The following is a 23,513-nucleotide window of genomic DNA, read 5'->3' as shown; positions in this document are numbered from 1 at the left end:
AGGGAGTCTAACCTGGAGAAAAATTGCATTACACAGATGACCAAAATGATCTGATAAAACCAGCTGGGCTCTTTCTTTTTCAGTTTTCTTTCCATCATTCTACCTGTCCACATACAGCATGAGGACAATGCATGAGGATGACATACAAAATAGAAAATTAGCTAGATGAGGAGGTCCATCTTCCAGTCCCCGTACCCTTTTCTTTCTAAAATCCAGGTTTTAGACATTGCAAGTTTTGCAGTACACCATTAAAAATAAAATAAGGAACAAATTCTTCATTGCACCAGCATATGTCCCACAAGGGGTGAATCGTTTCGCTCAGAAATCATCCATAATGCAGCAGTGGAAGGATATTTGGAAATTTTTTACAGTTAAGTCAGATTTGAAGAGAACAGATCTGAAGAGAACTGTTCAGTAACCAGTGCCAACCCTAAATTAATTACAGTCAAGTGTAACACGTTTCACTTCACTCAGATGGACTTCATAGTCAGAAAAGACAAGTCAGGTATAAAAAGTATCTACTGATAAATCACCAAAACCCATTTCAGACAGTATTCGACCTCATTCACAACACAAATCTATATGCTAGCGATCCTTCTTTCTACATCCATTAAAACAAGTATGACTATAACTGTGAGTTATCTGGCTAAAATCAGGTATTTGGGGGATTCATATTTATTCCAAAGGGATTCCATCTCTTGTAAAGTTGCCTTGCAGAGCAAAATTATGTTATAAAAGTAGGTTTACAGGATGTGTTGTGTCTATGGAGGGACCCTAGTAGAATAAGGAATAACCAAAAAGTAGTAAACTAAAAAGTTTAGAGTGAACAAGAGATACTCAAATAAATGACTTGCAGTGGTAAGGGTTAAGCTTTTATTGGCACAGAAAGTCTCTGCATCTCTGAAGAAAGGGAGGAAGGGGAGTGATACTGATAAGAAAGTAAACCAGAAGATACAACAATGACTAATCCCTGCACGTCTGACAAACACTTTTTTTTCCATTTTCTAAAACCCTTCTAATGAGCTTCTCCCTAAGTGTCTTCTACTGATGAAGAGCCTGTTTGTAATTATTGCTCTTCATTGGAGCTGGGTGGGGAGCAAATGGAAAGGCCTCAAGCAGCACGTGTTCAAGACAGAGAGCTGCAAATACATTTTAAAAGACAAGCAAGCCAGCTCTTCTTCACATTGTAATTCACCCTGCTTCCCTCTTTTCCAGTCAGAAAAACCAGACCCAGTGCATGTCCCCTGAGTCTTCCCTATGACATCATTAAGAATAAAAACATCTTTTTCTCTGAATGGCTTCTGTGGCATCTGCCATCCTTCTCTTTACACTACTGCAGAAGTTGGCAATTGCATTTCCTCTAGGTGAAAACAGTCCTCACAGTGTCTATTTTGCCATTATACCAGTAATTGAACAACAATCTGTCACTCACTCCAGAGGAGATGGAAAATGTAGTGTATGACGTTGTGTCATTTTCTGCCAGCAAATGTAAATGATTTTGAGTCACATATAAGACAAATGGGAACATCTGTTTCTTTTCCTCAGCATGGCAGTTGAAAAAACAGGAATTTGAGAGCTATGGTAGCAGGATACAAGTAAAGTAAGCATATCAGTCACTAAAATACATTCTTCTGGCCATTTTGCTTTCCTTTGCCCTGCTGACTGGTGCCTGGTAAGAGCTTGCTCTCCATTCTCCTTTTTTTTGCCTTTGGGAACAGTATGGAAATTCCCCCAAATGATTTATTCCCTCATTTATATTCCCTCATCTGTAACCTGTAGTAAACAGGCTAGCCAGCAATCAACTGGTGTGCTTGGCAAGCGAGCAGCACCCTCACCCTCCTAGAGAAGTGACTACTGCCCGCTCTGCCCTAATAAGAGGTATTTAGCAGGCACAGACATGGGGCAGCTGTGCCAGCAGCCCCCAGACAAAATAGCTCACACGATAAATAGGAAGACAGCAGGCAGGGTGACATGGAGGACATAGGGAGCAAAGGCAAGTCCAGGGAACCATCTCCCAGAGCAGATCCTGCAAAGTTTTGAACCTTTCTTTTTTCTTAATAGCACAGAAATATTGCCATGGCAATCATATTAATGAGGTGAAGGTCCATCTAGGATAACAGGGAAACTCATTAATGAGAAAATTAAAAATATAGGCCCTGATCTTACAGCTGCTGTTCTGCACACATGAGTAGATATGCTGACTTCAGTGGAACGCCTAACACGAAGGAAAAAAGCACACGTATATCTGTGTATACACTCAAGATCACATTGTCAGCAAGCATATTCAGATTATTTCAGTGGTAAAGTGAGATCAGATGTAGAATAGAAAAGCACATACAAACAAAGGCCGTTACTGCAGAACTATACATGCATTAACATGAATCATTAGGCTGGTGGCCTGAGGTTATCGAACATTCCTATTTTGAATTTCAATTTCTTTTAATTAAATTTCAATTTAAGTCAGTTTTAATCACACCTTGTATATAACCCTTTTCGGGTAAATTTTAAGAGAGGTTAGTAAAAAATTATCTGTGGTAATAGTTTAATGGGGTTATGAGACTTGCTCCCTCTTGCTATTGCAAGGATTTACCTCTCTGCAGCAGACCTGAATGCATGGCTACCAATGCACTCAGTGCAGCTATGTAGTCAGCCTAATAAATAGCAGTATTTTGTCACGCAGCATTTTGTCAAGAATTGTTGGCCACTGTGGGAAAAGAATGAGAAAACTATAGCTCTTGGGGGATTATCTCAGAGGTTAAAAATAACAGCTCTTTAAATATATCCGATAGTCATTAAGGTGAAATATTTTACAGGCATGCTTGATACTCAGTGTTCTCTGAGAACTTCTGCAGGACTTTATCTTAATATAGATTTTTTTTTTTTTAGGATTTGGATTGGTGACAAAAAGAATGCAGAAACTTCTAAGTTATTTTAATGGCAAGTAGCACTTTTAAGGCCAAATAAGCGGATGCATCTTTTTGAACTATAATTACGTTCATTTTTAGCATATCATGAGTGGAGCAGAAATTTATTTGAAGAATATTACTGCCCTGTGGGATGCAACAGAGAGATGTAGCTACAATTTCTCAAGTGGCAAAGCAACTGTTTGCTATAAGCTGAGGAACATTTTAAAAATTAATCAGAAGTCAAATCTAGTTAATATTAATCTTTATCTTAAGGAAAGAGAAAATTGACTCTCTATAGCATTAGAAGGCCCTTAAAAGAGATGCTTTGAATGGTCACTGTAGAAGACCAAGGCACAGCAGCTGCTTTATGTAATTTAAGGTCCCAGTTCAGCAAGCCAGAGACCTCAAATCCTTCAGCAGGAGTTCAATTCCCTTCCTTGAGCTACCTACAGAATAGGGAAGGTTACTAACAGCCGTAAATCTTCTGTCACAGCAGTCAGTCAGCTTTAAGAGCCACACTCCTGGAGGAGGATCCAAAGCCCAGAACTGCACACCCAAACTTTCTCTGTATTGCAGAGGAAGAGTTTAGCACCTCAAAAATCTGTGTGCACAAGGAAGTATCTGAACATCCACCTTCCTTTGAAGTGTAGGTATAGCAGGTAAATCCACAAGCAGGTACTTTATTTCCCTTGGGGATCCTCCTCATAAGGACAAATAGACTTTGAACCAACAGAGCGTCAGGTTTTCTCAAGTCACAGCCAGGAGGCCAGATTTATTCAAGGGGAGCATAAAAACTGGAAGACAATATTGGAAGGACATGGGATTAGCATTTACCCTCAGTTCAAGGGTGAGCAAAGACCGCTCACAAGGACAGCGGCACAAGCTACAGTGCTCTGGACTAGTGCTATGTTGTGGGTAGGCACACTACACCTCCCTCAATGATGCTAGGGAGAAGCTGCAAAGGTGCAAAATTCATGCCACATGAAGGGTAAAACTTACTCTAATCTTGAAGGGGAAATCTTACTCTAATCTTGCAATTAAGGTCTATATGAGGCTTAGTTTCCAATTGGAAGACTATGCACTTCTTGGCACTGGACAAACTCTTCACAGGAAAAGGGAGGAGAAGCCAGGTTGTCTCCCTCTCTATTTCTTGCCTAATCACCATGATCTGCTGAACCAAAGGGTTATCATGGTAAGATGCAACTCCATTTCATCTAATTTCTCCTGTACACTCAAATGAAAAGACTGACATCTCCTATCAACAAAGCGGAGCTGATTCTGAGTGAGACAAGAGCTTGCTGGTGAGTCTAGATTCCTGCCACTGCTGAGCAACTGAGAGGTTTGATAGCGCCCTTGAAAACTAAGAGGTCTGTAGTGGGGTGACCCCTGCAGACAAAGAAACCAACCCTAACAAATATTTTAAAGGTGATTCGTGCTCACATTGACCTTTCTGGCTTCACTTACCCATCAAACCGTTTTTCTACCTACCAGAAAACAAAGTTCCTCCAGGAAGAGCAGTTTTAACACACTAGTTCCTAACATATACGGTAGGCCTCAGCTACGGTGATCTCCTGCCACCAAAAATCTATCAATCTATCAGGAAAGATCTCTATTCTGGGTGATGTTTATGAATGGAGTAAGACAATTTGCAGAGCTCCAGTTGCCTCTTCAAATCCCTCAACTGAGGGCAATCAGGATTCAAGAAGGCACAGAAACGGTTTCTACTGCAGATCAGGCATTTCTGTTGCTGTTGTTAGAGGTATTAGTTGTTTTTGATACAATATTGATCACCTGCAAACCACGGTGGGAATAGACAAGGCAGCTTTTCAGCAGGTTCTGTTTTACATCTTTCCGAGAAATCCAAAAAGAGTGATAAGGGACAACACATCTGCTTCTCCCAGTATCAAGAAAATCTATTGCACACTCCTCACCACACAGGACATACAGGAAGACATTTGAGGTGCCAGCAAAGAGAAGCAAAGATCATTTATAATTTTGTTTCATTAACCTCTTTTAAAATGTTTAATTTTGCTTGGTAGTGATAAGTGGCATGAGAACTCTAGACCTACAGCAGATGTGCTAGCCCTTGGCTATTACGCTGTGACACATACTGCAGTTTTGTCCATGTAACTACTTTAGGGTTATATTAAAAAGCTCTTGAAGTAAGACATGCTAAGTTTTGTTTAGTGCCAGACCTGCTTTTCTCACCTCAGACTTTATAATCACACAGTCACTGAGTGCACCTGACTGATTTTAACCTGTCAGGCTGCAGGGGAGAAAAATAAATAAATAAAATAAAAAGCGGTGCATGCTTATACATTTAAAACCTGAAATACTGTGGAGACCCTGGAAATAAAGAATGCTCCTCTATCTATCCAATCTACCTATATTCACAGGCAGTAGCCCATACTGCACTGAAAAGCTCCTGAATGCAACAACTGACAAGGAAATCTGCTATGCAAGTCACACTTGCTTTTCTCTATCAATGGCCTGACTGCAGAGAACAATATATCTAGAAGCATAATAACAGAGACCATTAATACTTTGGAGGCTCAGTATAAAATTGCTTTCATTAGCACGTCAAGTGTTTATTTTCACATTTTTGGTTACTACAAAACAAGCTCCTCACACAAAGCCACTTACTCGACTTCCCTTGATTGCAGAGAGGGCAGTAACGAAGGAACCCGCTTTCCATGCCCTTCTGTAGAAACTTTTACACGCACCAGAAGGATATTGCTCCATTATCTCCAAACAATGAACCAGCTTGGCTTGTGGCAGCAAAATACTACCACAGAAGTATTACTGAGCACAGTGGAACAGTTTTCACAGGCTGCCACAAAGGGCATGTGTATGAAGGTGGCAGAAGGCTGTGAGAAGAGGAAGCAGTATTCCTCTTTTCTGTCTAAAAGGACACCAAGATTTAAGGAAAAATAAAAGCCATTCTTCCTGCGCCTCAGTGTGTATTTGCTAAATACTTTATTTCTAGTCATGGCACCACGGGCAAAATAATATAATGCATTAAATGTAAGTATCTTTGGGCTTGCTTTTATTGCTAAAAGCTCTCTCTTTTTTTTTTCTTTAACTTGAGGTAACTAAAGCATGTGAACCATCTGAAGGTTAAAACGCAGTGAAGACAAAGCGCTTCCATTTTATCATGAGGAAAATTCAACACAGTAGACCTCAGGCAGAGCTGGAGTTTTATTTGAGACTGCTTATATGCATTAGCTACTCTGAATAAATAAATAAATAAATGTCAGTTTCTTGGAAAGAAAGACAAACCCCGGGCTCAATAAAAATATTCAGTTTTGGTTCACATCACTTACTGACATCTGTCCTAATCTTCAAGGCTCACCATTAAAGTTGTTTTAATTAGATAGAAACCACAGCCTAGCCAGTAATGTCAACAATAGAAACAAAACTCTCCTCAAAAACGTGTGCAAATCCCATTTACTTAAATGGAAATCATTCACAGGTGTGTTACATAAGGATCTGGCCACTTTGCAACTTTATGGGAATTCACCATCTGCAGCCTATCTACTTGACTTGGCTTCACAACGGAGGCACCAGTAATTCCGTGGAAATCTGATGCAGCCCCCCCGCCGCTGCCCCGCCACAGCAAACACTTTAATTACTTTTTTTCTCCCACATTGCAACACCTCTTCAGTCTAAATTTATACTTTCCATCCTAAATGTTACATGCCTGATTTTTGCCTAAGGACATGTGAATTCCGTCACTAGGTAGGTTAAATACTGTGGTGGTGATTAGACGCCTCAGCTCTGTACCAGCAAAACCTGTGGTAGAGCATCACATTTGAGGCATGCAGGTGTTTTGCAGTTTGGGTGATGCAGTCCTCCTTCTGCAGTCCTGCTCCCTTCACCCTCCCCATGCATTCACTTGTGCTCCACAAAGCGACCTGCAGGTCAGCAGGAAACCTGTTGGGAACTGTCAACTAGGTGACTGTATCTAGTAAACTACAGAAACAGTGGAACAACATCAGCTCTTTTTTCAATCAAAAGGAAAAATCTGCAGTTCTTTTTCTTTCCACTGGTATGATGATGACTTTTAGTCATGTTCCAAATAAAAATACACCATAAAAGCTGTTTAGGAATACCACTGGATGTCTCTCCCCAGTGATGCCACACACCATTTAGCTTGCCTACAATTCGGTGTGAGGTTTGTCATCATGAAATTCACTAATCCAAACACAAAATTGGTATTTTTATTTCAGCTTGGTTTAAGGCAGCAGTAAAAGAAAGAAGACTGGTCAGGATGAGATTTCTTGAGTCTCCCCACACCTTCTGGTCAATGACAGCTATTGCTTTAAGTACTTGCCATTAACAACCAGTCACAAAGTTAGTGACAAGATGTTACTACCAGTTACTTAGCATGATAGATGTTAACATTTTTCTGCTCTTTATGACTCACACTGTATCCCAGCCAGAATATTTCAGGATTGACTGCACAGCACCAGGTCAAAATGAAGAGGCTCATGGAGCAACGTGTTGGGGAGCAGAATGAGACATGTCATTTTGGGAACATTAGGCCAAAAAGCATCCATGATAAGGAGGGGAACTGGATTAAAGATTAAGGTTCATCCTTTAAACTATCTCAAACCAGGGGAAACCTCCCACATTTGGGCATCAGCATTTTGCTCTTGCACACAGACAGGGCCAACATGAAAATCCACACCATGAATATTAGTCTTTGATGTTAACATCTTCTAACAACTCTCCCAGTGAGATACATGTTATGAAAAGACACTTTGCTCCAATTTTAGAAGCCTGGGGATTGCATTACCTCTGCACACATGGGCAAGCTGCCTGGTAAAGACTCAAGTAGAGGACAGCACTCTTTGTAGAACAAACTGTAAGCCTAAAGATTAGTGTCTTTAATTTTCAACCATGGATAGAGGTGATACGCTATAAGATCTGGAGCCATAAAAACCATAATTGAAGTGGATACAAACACAGTAAGGTTTTCCCATAGAAAAGGAAAGCGTGAATTTTATTGTCCTGTGAATTGCTGCACGGTTTGATTTACCTCACCAGTTTAACCAGCCAAACAGAATATGACCCGAGCACTGCACAACATGCATCACATTTTATACTATTAATTATATAAAGTCAGCACAGGTTAGAAATTAGCAATAATTTTCCATTTTATATCAGCAATACTCACCAGAAAATACCCGTAACAGAAAAGTAGCATTTGCAATTCTAAATCTAACTTGAGGGGAAAAAAGTACTTTAGAAGAATTACAGTCTTATGATCTAGTCCAAAAGATACTTTTCAAGTGTGTATGAATAACATTCTTAAATGAAAGTACACTTTGCTGGCTTTCTTAAGAATTCAGAGCAAACCTTTCCCCCCAAAAAAAAGAAAAAAAAAAGAAGACTTTAAAAAGATGCCAGACCAAATTACCTTCAGCATCATTTTGAAGGTCACTAGATTGCTCCACTTTGCACGTTGTGGGAGACGGAGGCTGGTCTTTTTGCTCCAATCCTTCTTTAAGCATAAAAATGTATTAAACCTATTATTTTCAAACTGTACCATCACACGTATCATCATTACAGTTCAGCTATGAGCATTTTTCATCTCAGTACTTCATTCAATGCCTGATACCTACCTTTGTATCCTCCAAATTAATTATGACATCAAAAAAGGAGCTCTTTAGTTATCTTTCAGTTTGGGCCAGATTCACTACCTAACTTTCATAGGATAGCAGTGAAGAAAGCTCATACTAAATGACCCACTTCTTCGCAATCTCTTTAGAAAAAGAAAATTTAAGAAGAATAATGTTCTAATTTGCGGTTTTTAAGAGAGTATATATTACACATCATTATGGAGCCTTGGAGAAATAATTTGAACAAAATTATTTTTTCTTCCCAGCTCAATTCTCCATTCAAAATTACAATATATTAAGAAAGGGATATTGACAGAAATCGGTAATAAAATGAGTGGTAGGGAATAACGTTTGATAATGAATTAAAGCTACAGAAATGAAAATATTACAAAGTAGAAATGTTGAGGTTTAGGAAAAAAAAAATCCAACTTCTAGTCAGAAATCAACAGGCAGATGACGGCAAAAAACCCTCTCAAGTAAAAGAGTAACTCAGGCTAGTAAAGTTTAAGAACACCCCTATTCACAGCAATTTAAGTACAGCATTTAAAATCAGTTGATTAAACAAAAGAAAGGATTATGCAACATTTTAGAAGTAACTTGTCACACCAGCAACCTTAATGTAAGGCTCCAAATTATTATTTGTTTGCTAAGAGAGACCTCAAGGCACAAAGTGATAGCAGAGGCAACCTGTTATTAGAAAAGCAGGCTGAGTTGTAAATTCATCATAAAAAAGGGCAAATTTAATTAGGACATCTAATGAAAACACACTTCAACAAAGCATATACAGAAGTAAAAACCTGCAGAATAGGAACCTAACACTGATCATAACCACAAAGCTCACAAAAAGAGGAGTGAGAAATTCAAATGACACAAAAAATTGCCTACAGTCTGTGGGAGACTGAAACTGAGAGGCTGATGTTCAAGCTCATGCACTAATGCTAATGTAATTTGGACAAAATCACAGAGTAATGGCTGGAAAAACAGACTCCAAAATTTAAACTCAAATGTACAGGAGACCTCAAATATTTGTAATCAGGAATTTAGGATGGGATATGACCCTGCTTGATTTAGCTCCACTGCCATACCACGAGCAAATAAGTCACAGCTAATTGGCAATTGGAAAAAAAAAAAGATTCTACATAAAAATTGTAAAATGCTTATGTTTTGAAAACTACCATATTTCCATAAATATCCCACAAAATCATTCATCCTAGATGTCCGTGAATAGGTAAACCAGCAGTCAGCTGCTGAGTCAGTCCAGCTCTCATAAAATATTTAGTTCAGCAGAAGATACTAACCTTCAATATCCATCTCCTTCCCTTCTACAACTATGTGCATCTTAGAACAAAAAGTTAAAAGTTTTCAAACACTGGGTCAGAAATAAGTAAGGATATAGAGAAGGAATTCGTAGAATCAAGGAGAATACTGTATTCTTTCAAAAGACAAAAAGGGAGTAAATCCTGGGCTTCACAAAAAAAACAGAAAACTCATAAATGGTCTCTGTCCATCTTCCTGGGAAACTAGTTATTCTTTTGCGCTTTTGTCTTAAAACAAGAGTGCCTGGATTTGGAAAATGGCATGAATTTACAGGAAGCAACAACTCAAAATGTCAAGAAACTTTCCAAAATGGAGATCTGTAAATGAATAATTAAATTTATCTTATTTAATTTTAGGGAACAAACATTGTATTCCTACAAACATCATCGAGCACAGAATTTGCTTCATTATAGAATGTCATGTAGTTCAGGGTAGGAGGGGTCCTTACTGATTAGCAAATAACTGATTTATTGCAAAACAGTCATGCTTTGAGGTTTGGCTTGGTATCAGGAAATAGACCCTTCCGACAGCATGTAACATTACTCATGTCATCTGCACTTGAAAGTCACATACAATATTTTGAGGAAAATGAGAGTTTTCAAATGCTAAAACTGATTTATTTCTTGCCCAGTAAGCATTCAAAGCTAACCACAAGAAATGCAGTGGAGGACAAGAAAGGTTTAAAAAAAAAGAAGGAAAAAAAAAACACAACGAAGACACTTTGCAACTCTTCAAAAGGATTATTCAAGAGTAATGGTGACGTTCAACAAGAACTTCAATTTAAATGACAGAAATCCTGAAAATAGTCATGGTTTTAAAGATTGATTCCTGCCAACATTCCTCTATTCATTTAAAAATAACTTGAATATTTAGAATGGACCATATTGATGTATGGTTTCCTTGGTTCTAATGACACCTCACACTACCTGCTATTTTGCCTTTTTTTTTTTTTTTTTTGTTTCTTTGACAATGATTCACTTCAGGAGACAAATCAATAGGAGAGTTTCAATCAACACACCCCTCTGATGATGATTTTTATCATCTAACAAATCTGTGAGGCTTTCTGCAGTCCTACAAGTCAAATGTCAATCAAGTTTAAGTGCAAGTGTCCAGGCAGGTCTTTCAGGAGTATCTGAATACTTTAGATAATATAGCCATCATCTTAACTGACAACACAGAGAGGGAGGGGGCTTACATTCAGAGAGGTCAGAACTGTCACTATTTAAAAAGAAATGGTCTTTCTGCACTTTACAGAGAACCTTAAAATACTCACAAAAGAAAGTAGAGGCATGTCCCAGGAGAATAAGATTTCAATCACAATTTCATTGCTTTTTTGCATATTTCCCTCATTCCAGAGAAAAAAAAGGGATTTTTGAAGGCTTCAAAATAATATATTTTTACAATGGCCAAGCTGCAACTCTTAACCCTTTCTGTTCTTCAATAATATGTAGGTGTCCTTCAGAATAGTTATCAAGTCTTATAGGAACACTGCAAATTTCTGTTTAAATTCTAGATTGGAGTCTCAACTGATTGTATTCAAAGCTTTTCAAATTGTGATAATCCAAACAAAAAGGTTTCTGTTAAGCATTCTATGATTCTATGATTCTGAGCTGTAAGATTGTGAGAAATGACTCTTCCTTTTAGACTAATTTGAATGGTCAACAAGTCCTACAGTGCATCTCAAAGCGAGCTCTTCACCAAACCCTTTACAACTTCCAAGTCTCACTAGTTACAAGGGCTTCTTATTTTTCTCTCACTGAAAGAGAAACTCTCCCTCCAAAATGTCCAAGAGTGCATATGTAGTGGAACACACAAAGAAATAAAAATTTATACAGCCTCGTTTATAACAGGGCATTTACTATTTTGTCTTGCTCTTTTTGAAGTAACAAATAAGTAGTGAAGTAGGATGCTCTGGACAGACACAGGATAACTAACAGGGCATTTATTATGAATGATTGTTATATGGGAAAAAAAGATGGCGATGGGGCAACCTTATGTGGTTGGAAGGCTTCACAGCCAGGGCAGGATGAAGCTGTTGAGGACGGATATAGATTCAAAACTCAAACACTTTTCTATGTGCTTATTCTTTTTCTCTTTTCACTTTTTTTTTTCCTTCTTTGAATAGTAAGAGAATTAACTTATGTCAGTGCATAATGACGCAGTATTATTGTGCAGGAATCTAGACTATGCTGCTCATAATCTCACATGTTTCTGCAATTTCCAGATGCAATCACTGCAGTTGGACACAGAGTTATGACAGTGTTAGGGGTTATTTTGCATGCTTCTATGCCTGTATATTTGAATCCATGGGTATAAAAGCCAAGTCCTTCAGAAATTAAAGTTTAGAATAATCTTCCCTTAATGGAGTTTAAAACATTAAGCATCATCACTTTGCAGTGTTAAATCACTGAAGTTGAAGTATACAAGACTAGGAGGTAATTTGGTCCTTCCCTTTGAGAATATCATTCATAAAGGAAATCTGAAATGTAAAAACTGCAAAAATCTGTACCTGTTATTACTATATTTGCCCTTTTGACTTAAGCTATGCCAACAGTGAACTATGAAATGTGGTAACACCAAGGCTGATGGCATGGTTATGTTAGCAGCTGCTACAAGATAGAGCATTCAGAAAAACAAACTGAGGAATTAAAATCCTATGAGTTTAGATGCCATCAAAGGACTGGTCTTAGATATGTGTATTTAATAAGACTGTTACTTTATTTTTATTATTCTAGTATACCCAATATATGCAGTAATATTATGAGATTAATTTATTAAAATGAACATTCATGCCTGATGATTTTACAGTATTAATATAGATTTTAATGGGGAGTATCTGGTAGACCAGCAATTAAGATATTCTTTTGTTTGTTTGTTTGAAGTAAAATTATTTAAAAGAAAGTCTTTTTGAGTGTAATAAGATATCTGCATGTCAGGGTGATAGAAACATAAGGCAGAAATTACTCTCCTAATGTGTCCATCACTCAATAAAATGCATCTGGTATTCTTTCTCTATGCTAATTCTCTAGGTGTTCCCAAGGTCTAATCTAGTGTGTACTGAAGTCAGTGGACATATTCCCACTGACCTCAGCATCTCTTTCTTCTGCTAACTCTTGCCACCAGGTTTTAATTAGGATGGATTCTGTAGTCTCTGCCTCATTCTATTACATTTCCCATATGGAAACTGGCACAGATCCAGCCAGACTCCATCACACTTGACTCCCTGTGCTTCCCCATGTTTTCTAGCTATTGGCCCTTCAGAAATGCCTAAACAGTAGGAAGGAGCAGGCTTAGGAACTTAGATGAAATTTAGAATATTTGAGTCTCCCAAAGGTCCTACACACCTCGTGTGGGATATATGCACTCCAGGAACCTAACATTTCTTTTCTTTTTGCTTTGACTACAGGTTGGTTATGAATAGCTCAACAACCCCAAATCATCAATACTGGTGCCAACTGCTGATTCCCTCTGCTGGAGTCATGGCCCATGAAGTCAAGTGGAATGAAGAACGACAATTCAATTAATATCTCAAAGTGATGACTGCAGGTTAGACTCTATTTTCCCCTCTTAGCAATTTAAAGCAGTTATCCTTTAGACTGATTACCGTCTTAATATAAAAATGAAAACTCCCCTCAGAACAGAGATGCATGTATTTGTAACTTCCTACAAATGTATCTGACAGTCACTAAAAGATTCCTACACAAAGAGGTCTGATGAACATAACTCCTGACCACTAAAGTAAATACACAAAAGGTATTTCACTTTGGCTACAGAAGTGTTGATTGCTGCCAATCAATCCACTGATTCCTAAAATATCTCCAAAGGATAGAGATGGCCAATAGAAGCTGTTGAAGTTCATAGCACTACAGCACCCTACAGGCCAGCCACCAGAGAAGCTCTGATGTCATCTGTCTCATACACACAAAAAGCAGACATACAATGAAAATAACTTTCTCAAATGACTTAATTCAAGGATAATTTCCCAGAGCAGCTATGTAGCTTTTCACCTAAATTAATGAAACTGTGAGGGATACAATGCAATAGAGAATTAAGTGAAAATATACTTCTTTGGAATTTTAAACAGCTTTAAAAAATAATCAACATAATTTGCATAATCTCCATAAAAGCAACAAGACAAAAGAATGCCAAGTAATCAGGTTTATGAAAATATACATGCCATGATAATTGTAAGAAATGGAATTGGAAATGCTAGAAGAATGCTGCAAATTCTACTGTATCTTTGGCAAGTGTTTGTCATATAATGGCAGTCTTCATTTTTCCAGTTTTATGTATTCAAGTGCAACTACATCAATCATATTAGTCAATTAAAATTTCTAAAAGCTCCTATCCTTCAATAATCTTGGCAGCAAAAAACCTATGTGTAGTGACATCCACATGCCAGTTTAGCCATAGAAGTTATCAGTTAAAAGTCATCAATTATCTACCTGTGTATATCCATGTTTACATACCTGTGCATATACAATATTACTGAAGAATTTCACAGGCTAGTTAACTGCTTGCATAAATCATCATAATCTCTTTTGTCTTTAGGAGAATCTTGCCGAGTTAGCTAGCAAACATACTGATTCAAAAGCTTTTATTGCTCTTTGCTGGCTGGCCTATTTCTGCCTTTTCTCATGTGGCTCTCCTATCAGATCTCATGGTCAATTGTGGGGCCCATACTGTTTGGTACCTCCAACAGCTTGTGTGATGAGACTGAACACACCCTCAGAAAACCTGCAGATGACGCTCAATTATGAGAAGTGGTTTACATGCTGAACAGAGGAGTTCTGGTCCAGAGAGAACTGAGAAATGGGAAGACTGGGCCACCAGAAACCTCATAAACTTCAACAAGGGGAAGTGCTGACTTCTGTCTATCGGGCAGAATAACCCTATGCAGCAATCATTACAGGTTAGGAACTAATTGCTTGAGCAGCAGCCCTTCTAAAGAAATTCTAGAAATCACAGGGCATACAACATTGAGCTAAAGCCAGCACTGCAGTAAGAAAGCTACATACCAGGCAATTTTTGGTGTAGCCAGCAGGATGAAGAAAGATACCATCCCTTTCTATTCAGCACTAGTGAAGCTGTACATAGAATACCATATTCAATTTTCCACTGCCCTGTTCAGGAAGGATGTCCAGAAACTTGAGAGGGCCCAGCAAAGGCCTGTCAACATAAGTCAGGAGCATAGGGAACACAGGCTTCAGGTAGAATTTGAGTGAGCTGAACTTGTTTAATCTGGTTAAGAGAAGGTCCAGGGAGAATCCTACAACCAGGGCAGCCTACAAGCACAGGACAGGAGTTGCAGAATTGATTGAGTAAAACTCTCCTCTGTAGATGGCAGATGATACAATATGAGGCACATGCCACAAGGAACTCAGGAGGTTCAAACTGGATATTAGGAAACTTTCACTATATGAGTAGTGCACGAGAAGGTAACCTAAGAGACTGTGAATTCCTCATCCTCAAAGATTTTCAAGACTCGATAAGAAAGCAATACTGCTGTCCCAGTCTGGTGCTAATGACATCTCTTCTTCAAGGTAGAAACTGGACTAGGTGACAACCAGAGGCTCCATCCAGCCAACAGGTCTATGACTCTGTGTCATCGTATCTATTTCTCATTCCTTCTTTTTGTTGTTCATTTTTTTCCTCATCCCTCAATTCTATCCATCCATTTCAGGACTAGCCCTAAATGTTAGCACATTAACATGTGTTAAATGGCAAACTAGGAGAACCAGGAAAAGGAGAGGAAAAAAAAAAAAAAAAAGGTTTTCTCCAACATTGTCCCAAAAGTTCAATATATTTAAGAGTCTGATGGAAAGTTTTGCTGATATATTCATTGCACATAAATCATGGTCGCTAACTACAATGCACATGACTCAAGAATTACAGCATTAATACCTTTCTAAAGACAAAGACACTACAGAATTGTAATTATTTCTCACTCATGTTCAAGCTACTTATTAGTAAAAGCAACTCAGAGGCTCATATCAGATGATGACATTAGAAAGTTAGTCTCAGCCATTTTTATCTTGTCTTATTTGTTATCAAAAATGGTTACTGTGGTAACTGTTAGCAACGAATGATTGGTACTGCTCATTACAACCAAGGCAATTAGTCTTAAGAACTCTCTGTTGGGGTGATGCTTAGCAGAAGCAATATGTTTTGGCATGAAATATTATTTACTCACCTGTCTCCTCACTCAACTCAGTCTCTTCTTCATTATCATCATCTGCCAAAAAAAAGAAAATGATTAATGAGAATAGCAGAAAACACCTAAAATATAATATTCAATGCTTCAAATTGCTCATATCTTAAGTTACCTCCTCCCTTTTAACATCTTATAGTGACATGTGGAGGTGGATGGGAGAAGGGTTTAATATTAGAGGAGATGTGGGGAATAAAGACAGAGAAGAAAGTTCTGTCCTGAGTTGCATAAAATCAGATTGTATTGTCTTTTATAACATGTGTTTGTTTGTTTGTTTGTTTTTTCTGTTTTAAAAGTGGAATGGAACCTGGTTTAGTTGTGAAAGTTGTTTCCTGAGAACAGCTGAAAAGTTTAAGGGTAGTAGTTATTCAGAAAAATTATACTAAAAAAAAAATACTATAAATTTACCAAAGAGGATTTAGGTTTAAATCCAAATATGGGCTATCCAAGAATTGAAGACTTTCAATTATTAAGATGTATCAGGTCTTAATAAAGCAGGTTCCTTTTGCAAAAAGTTGCTTTGTGGTAACAAAGGAATCTCTTACCACAAACTATTTTGCTGAAAAAAAAAAAGATTAGCTCTAATTACCATCTTGGTCATTCAACCTAATCATGAACTCACTGATTATATAAATTTATAACAACTACACTCCTAACTCATACACACTCCATCTACAGTCTTTTAACTGGATTTGAGCACGTGCAATTTCCCTAGCCAGCCCACGATTTTTGTTCAAAGCCTAACATCTTTTAAACATGGGTTTGTGCAGATTGAAACTACCTTTTGCACACAAAGGACTTTTGTAGCATCATGATTAACTGTACTGGAAACTAACAATAACACTTAAGTCCCAATCTACAGGATCAGACCTTTACCCCATAAAATCCAGAGACCCAGATGCTGTGACACACCCTGAGTACTAAAGCCCTGCTTTCATCGAGATCTGGAGCCCAAAGCACTTTTTTAAGCAGAATGAGAAAACAACTCTTCATTAATAGTAGATACCTCCACTGGGATTTATGTTTGCACACCAGCTACTAGCACTAAAATCACAAGTGTGCAAATATTCATGGTGACTTGTGAAACAACAGAAGATAGATCTTCAAGCGTCCTTCTCCCCCTTCTATCACATTCAAACATGCTCTGGAGAGCATGTTTCAGAAGCCACTAAATGACAGAATGTTACATTTCTCTTGAGTACACTTCAGTCCTGCATGAAGGATCAGGTTTGAGTAAAGTCACTGAACGCTGGACTTTCTTTTACGTTACTCTGCAAACAATTGCCTTGGGGTTCAATAAGGCACATCAACTCCTGGGCTATGATTTTGTATACGCTTGGGAGTTTTGAAAGGCATTTTTTCTGAGAAAAAGAGAAAGAAAAATATCGTTGAAAACAATGGGAATTGGGCCACTGACTTGAACAAAGCCAAGATTTTTTAGCTGAAGTCCCAAAATTTTTCAACAAACCATTCAGAAAGTACTTGGTTAATGTAGAACTTACTTATTAATTATTCAGTTTCCAATAACATGTTCTTCCCATGAAAGCATTTATAATGACACCAGCATGACAAAACTTCATATTAACCTAAGAGTTGACACTAAATCCGCATAATATAATATTTTAGCACACATACATCAGCTAGTCTTCTGTGCAAATTCTTAATTATAGTTCAGGAAGTGACTTGAAATATGAGATTCCCAAAGCAACAGAATAGTTTCTAAGTTGGTGATAATGGACACAGACAAGAACTCTGAAGTGATTAAAAAGTAGTGAAGTCTTTATGCAAAATAATTACGAAGCAGCAAATACTGCTTTTGTGAACTAATTGTGAATTAAGGGTAGTTTTCCTGGGAAAAGGAACTTAAGTCTTGCTGAAAGGCAGTGAAGTCCTTGCATCATTTCTGCTAATGGAGGGTTGGACTCCTAACTGTTTCTGTGGCAAGATATCTAGGTCACTGTGGTGCTTTTGAAAATTCTATCTCAATCTATATCTGAATGAGTTTCATTTTGGCACACAGCACTCCCTGGTCATTTCATGTGTCCATAATTCTCGTTCTCACACTATTAATGCATCTAGTGGAAGCGCTTCCCTATCAAATATAAAGTAGTCTCTTTCACTGACCTTGGTAGGGCTGGCTGGAGTGATAAACACTGTGTTTAGTTACCAAAGCTGTGTGCCAAAAGCAATTATTTTAGATAAAAAATAGTATTTTAGAAATCTATAGCCTATGTTCATTCATCTTCCCCCAGAATGTATGATACTAACAGTAGTTTCTCATTTGCTTGTTGTGAAGAAGTAAGAGCAAGTAAAAATATATTTTCCTCAAGCTCTACATGCTTAGTATAATGGGAAACTAAAGCTAAGATTGCTATAAATTAGGTCTGTAATACCTACATTTATTTTTCACATTTCCTTTTCATGTTTTTTTCCCTTCTAAAGGAAGCTTTCTACAGGTTTGCTGTCACGAGAGTCCACGAGAGTCACCAAGAGTGATTCTCTTGTGGCGCTAGTAACATTTCTTTAAAGATATATTGTCATTGCTAGATGCCCAAATTCACACCTTTGGAAGCCCACAGGTGAGGTCCTGCATAACTCTCAGTCTTACACAAAAGCTCTTAGAAAATTCTTTAAATAGGAAAACATGTATAGTGCATGCGTGGGTGCACGTACACATGTGTGTGCCCATTCCTGGCTATTTCTGCCTGGAAAAGCAGAACAGCAACCTGCCACATGGCTTCTCCATTAAAACCCTGAATTTTGGAAACTCTACACAAGACCTATTGGAAGAAGAATGATAGATCTTTCAGCCAGTAGCAAGAGGACAACTCCTGGTGATCCTCTGGAAGGGGTAGCCTACCCTCAAAAAACTCCCATCATTATTTGGAAAGCCTGGGATATAAGGAAACCACTTACTCCAAAAGCATCATATGGTTAAGAGTGTAAAATTTTCCAGTTAATAATTGGACTATAGTCTATAAAATAATTTACAGCTAACAGTTAATCTGAATCTGTGATTGAAACTTACCCTCTAACTCTCATATTATCTGAGGTAACTATATCTCTAAGGATCACAGAGCTTTACATGTGGGTGCAAGTTGCTCAGAGCATACACATTTGTTTAAGTCACAGACTCCATGGTAGACACATATATCAAGGGATGTCTGTTACTCTTCCATCACCCTCTCACTCATTACCTGCTGGGCTCTGTGAAACAGAGTAATTGCACTGTAGTTCCTCCTACTGAGCCTGGTGAGGATGACTTCTTCTGTCATACACCTGCTTGTGTTTTTATCTTTTGCCTCTCTGGTCAGGTTCTTGCTCTGTCTCATTAGCTGTTCCGTGCAAGCAAGCACAAGCCAGATGGCCACAACCATCAGTCTGTGTTAGATTTATGTTGGGAACAGAGAGGTAAAAGGCTCTTGGAACTGCCGCTAATCCCCAAGGCCATTAAATCGCTTCCCCCATGTTGCTCATGTTTCTATTTACACTGTTCTTCGTGCTAGCATGTGCAGAGGCAACACCATGCAAATGCATTCTCTTATCTTTAGCTTCAGTGCATGCATAGAACAGCTTTTAAACAAGAGCCAGCTCCAAGGTGTGGGAGGCTACTCTTTTTTATAATCAGTATTTACGTCCCACTCCCCAGCCACCCAGTGCTCCCTGCCAGCTTTCTGGCTCCTTCCTACCTTCCTCTGTCTTTCTTCCATTTCCTTGTCTCATCGTTCACTTTTTATTCATTTCCTCAGCTGTTCCCCAGCTGTTTCCTTATTTCCAGCCATTTCCTTATTTTCAGCCCATCCATGCAGCTCAGTCTTTGGAGCATTCCCCCAATCTATTGGATATAATCACTGGAAGAGCTGGGTGAGCACTCTTCGGTGAGTCCCCCAGTGGGACTGGGCCAAACTCAGCCCAGTCACTGAAAGCTCCCTTTGCAGCCTGTACCCAGGCAAATAATCTTTGTCCCAAGGCTTTACCCAACCACCTATCATCTTAAAAAATTCAGGAAACTTATTAACCACAAGTCTTATATCTATTTTTGCTCCTTAGTATCTGAAAAGCAGTTTTTGATAAGACCCACCCAATAGGACCTTCCCAGTCATACACTGTCTCTTCTCTTCAACCTAAAGGAGTCAATGCTCTTGTAGCATAGCAAAATACAAAAAAACGCCCTACGACTTAATGAAGATAAGACTCTAGGAGCGCACTAGCCCTTTCGATTTTTTTCATCCCTCCAACTCGGTCTTCACTGGCAGAATACAACTGATGATTGACCCATGGCACAGAAAAATAACATTTTTGCTGAAGGAAAGTAGATATGGAAACCTCTGGCAGATAAGATCAACTAAACACAGGCCTGACTGTTTTCATATTAACTTATAAAAATGTATCTTTTCTATGAAGCTTCCCCTCATGCCTGTGCTCATGAGAGGAAAAAAAAAAGAAAAAAAATAGAAAAGAAAAAGTAAAACAAAAAGATTCTTAATAAGAAAAACATATTATTCCGGCTTGGTGTTGGAAATGGAAGAAGAAAAAGATTTCTCTTTCTTTCTTTCTTTTTGTTTTGGGCATTTGTATGCCAAAATCTTGTATGCAGAGCAACAGGCACTATATAAAACCCACCTGATGCTAAGTGAGTTGGATTGAATTTTGCTTAGTCTGTTTTCATTATCAGAAATTTCCACTGATAAATAGCCTTCCTCCTGGCCTTACTGCAGCATCAGTGCAGTTTTTCTTCCTGCGTTGCTTAGTTACACCAGTCCCACAACATCAGAGTCTCACTGAATGCAATATGCGTTTGTAGCTTTTGAAGCCCTATCAAATAGAAATCCTTAGCATCAGACTCCCTAAGAAGTTATACATTGTTTTTTCTGTTTTGCTTTATTTATTTATTTTATTTTTTATCACCACACAGATGGCTTCTTTCATGCATTATATCACTTGATCTGCAGTAAAATACATATACCCTTATGAGCCACAGCTGCATATAGGGGCTGGGCAGCAGTTTCCATTCCAATTGCAAGTGAACTAGACTGTTCCAACTAGGAAATTCTGCTCATAGCCAGGATCAGGCTTAGATTTCTATTTCCCAGATGCTTGCACCTTACACAAAAGGAATGAAGCTCTCAATGAGAAAATATGCATTCTTTCTAAAAAGAGCTCATTTCAAAACATCTTTATTTCCTCAGTTTTCTGAAAGAGTGAAAACCACAGAGCTTTATTTACACAAACACTCATAAAGTGGTTTCACACCCTCATTTATACTAATGTGGTAGTTGTAAAGGAAATGGTATGTCTTCTATGCAGTGATACAGTTCTAAATAGAGGCTCCTAATGCGATCTCATCAGTCACCTAAGACAGAGGCAACTGAACGAGATAGGGAAGAATTTAAGTGCATCTTTTACAATTAAAAGCACTCGGGCACATGAAGTTACTCTGCATCAACGACTGGAGAGGACGGAGTAGTTTGAGGATGACGTGACATCTGGAATGCTCTGCACGGGATGCAGCACCAACGCAACAGGATAAGAAGATGCCATTAAAGAATGCAAAAAAAAAAAATGTAAAAGCCTCTGGTTTGCTCACCTCCTGGGGCTCAGCACAGCATCCTGCAGGAGTGAACGCTCTGACAGGTATGGGATACAGCAGCAATACACTCCCCTTCCCCTGCTGGCTTCCTCCAGCGCCTAAGGCTACACTTAGACTAAGGTGATTAACAGCCACTGCTGGACACAGAGATACCTGACAGCATCACAGTTGTAGAAACCTGAGGTTGCTTCTGGTTCGCCTGGTGTAGTTAATCCTTTTCTTAACCCTTAAGGTGGAAGGCCACCACAACACCTCATAGGAAGTGCTGACAGCCTGGGGATGTGGAGTCAGTGGACATCCATGTGCCAACTGTTCTGAGTAAGAAGCCCAAGGAAATGAACAGCAGCAAACACACAACCAAACTGTAGAGCAGACAGTCAGAAAACAGTTCCAGAGAGATGGTACCAGAAGGTTTTTTGAAGACTGAAATAAAAGCAGGAAACTCTCCACTGACTTTTTCTTAGGTACTGGAAACCCACTGCGATGTTAGAAGGAGATAGGGACCTGTCCTTGTCTGTCTCTTAAGATGCTAAGCTGTTAACTATATGCTTTGCCTCCAAACCACAGCTCTTGAGCTGCTTCTTGTTCCTTCTCTTGTGCTACAGATCATCAGGACAGAGACACAGGCCAAAGAGGCTAAGAAAGAAAATCCATGAGTGGCAGGACAGGCACAATCACTGCCATGGCAGATAAAGACAAAAAGTAAGAGCAAAAATTCAATTCACTATTTTAAGAGTGCCCCTAACATCCAGTTAGCTTGAGATTTTATGAGGTAAGTGACACTTCAAAATGTACCAATGTTTTAAACATTGTGGTTTATGGATGGACCATCTTTTTTATGCTGCAGTGCACTTTTTTGGGGGATGTGTAGGTGCTAGAAGAGACAGCTAGAGCAAAGCCAGCAACCTATTCTGGTGATCATGCTTCTCTCGATCCCTCGGGTAGATGGTGTTTCCTCGGAAGCTCCCACTCCTGAGGGACAAGGAACCATCACGGTGGACAGCAGGATTGCACATCTTCCTGGCCATTTGAATAGTGTCCTGTAGTGAGGAGTTTGGCAGAAGTCCTCCGAGGATGACATCCTCCACAGTACAGACAGCTTTAGGGGATGCAGAGGGTGTTGCTAACACCTCCTCTGGAGTCTGTCCCTCAGGCAGCATCACCCACCCATGGGAGGCTGCCGTCAGCGTGCCATCGCTTCCCCCAAATCACCAACGCCTTCTGGCCACTTCGCTCATCCCTGCCTGAACAAGCAGAAATTCCCCACTGTGGGAAAATTGGAATTGGTTCCAAAACTGCTGGTGTGGAGGCCAGGGCTGGCCAGAGTCACTGCCCCCAGAACTGCAGTGCCACAGCACATGTGGAAGGAAGGACAAAGGAGGATGGTGGAAGAGGTATTCCAAGAACTAGCAGGGACTGCATCCCAGGAGAGGGTTTTGAAGACATAAATAGCTTTCCTAAAATGAAAAGAAGGATCGTTTCTCCATCAGCAGCTGTAGGGATCACAGCAGCAACCATCTCCCTCCTTCCAGCAAAAGTCCACAAGTTTCTAGAGATCTGCCACAACAGGTCACCCTAGAGCTTGGACCAAAGCCTGCTGCCAAGCCCTGACCTGCTGCCACTACCACCAGTCCCCCTGGCTCTGCCCCTTGCTCCTGCCCAGCCCCAGCCACCTCCGTTTATCCACCGGAGGCAAGTTTTTTGTCCAGATTTTTGTTGGTTCACTCAACACTGCCTCAAAAGCTTCGTCAAGGGAAGCAGTGAAGCAAGACCAGAGCCACCACCACATGACTTAGGAGACAAATCGCTACACGGCTGAGGTTTCAATTAAAGGATATCAGGCACTTCTAGCAAAGCACTTGGCA

General features: G+C 39.2%; 1 protein-coding gene across 1 annotated transcript in view; it reads right to left on the bottom strand.

The window, feature by feature from the left end:
- The window catches only part of MACROD2 (mono-ADP ribosylhydrolase 2), a 751,315-nt gene that overhangs the window by 57,838 nt on the left and 669,964 nt on the right, over positions 1-23,513 (bottom strand). Inside the window, exons 10-11 of the mRNA XM_088520560.1 lie at positions 16,041-16,082; positions 8,329-8,412 (exon numbers count right to left, since the gene is read on the bottom strand). Of these exons, the coding sequence (XP_088376686.1) occupies positions 8,329-8,412; positions 16,041-16,082 (126 nt within the window). The remainder of the gene's footprint in view (positions 1-8,328; positions 8,413-16,040; positions 16,083-23,513) is intronic.

This window comes from Tinamus guttatus, unplaced genomic scaffold, assembly GCF_059628265.1.
Source record: "Tinamus guttatus ecotype Peru unplaced genomic scaffold, ASM5962826v1 Tinamus_guttatus_pri_ptg000090l, whole genome shotgun sequence".
NCBI lineage: Eukaryota > Metazoa > Chordata > Aves > Tinamiformes > Tinamidae > Tinamus > Tinamus guttatus.
The sequence above is the reverse complement of the archived record's forward strand: the minus strand, read 5'-3'. Positions and strand labels throughout refer to the sequence as shown.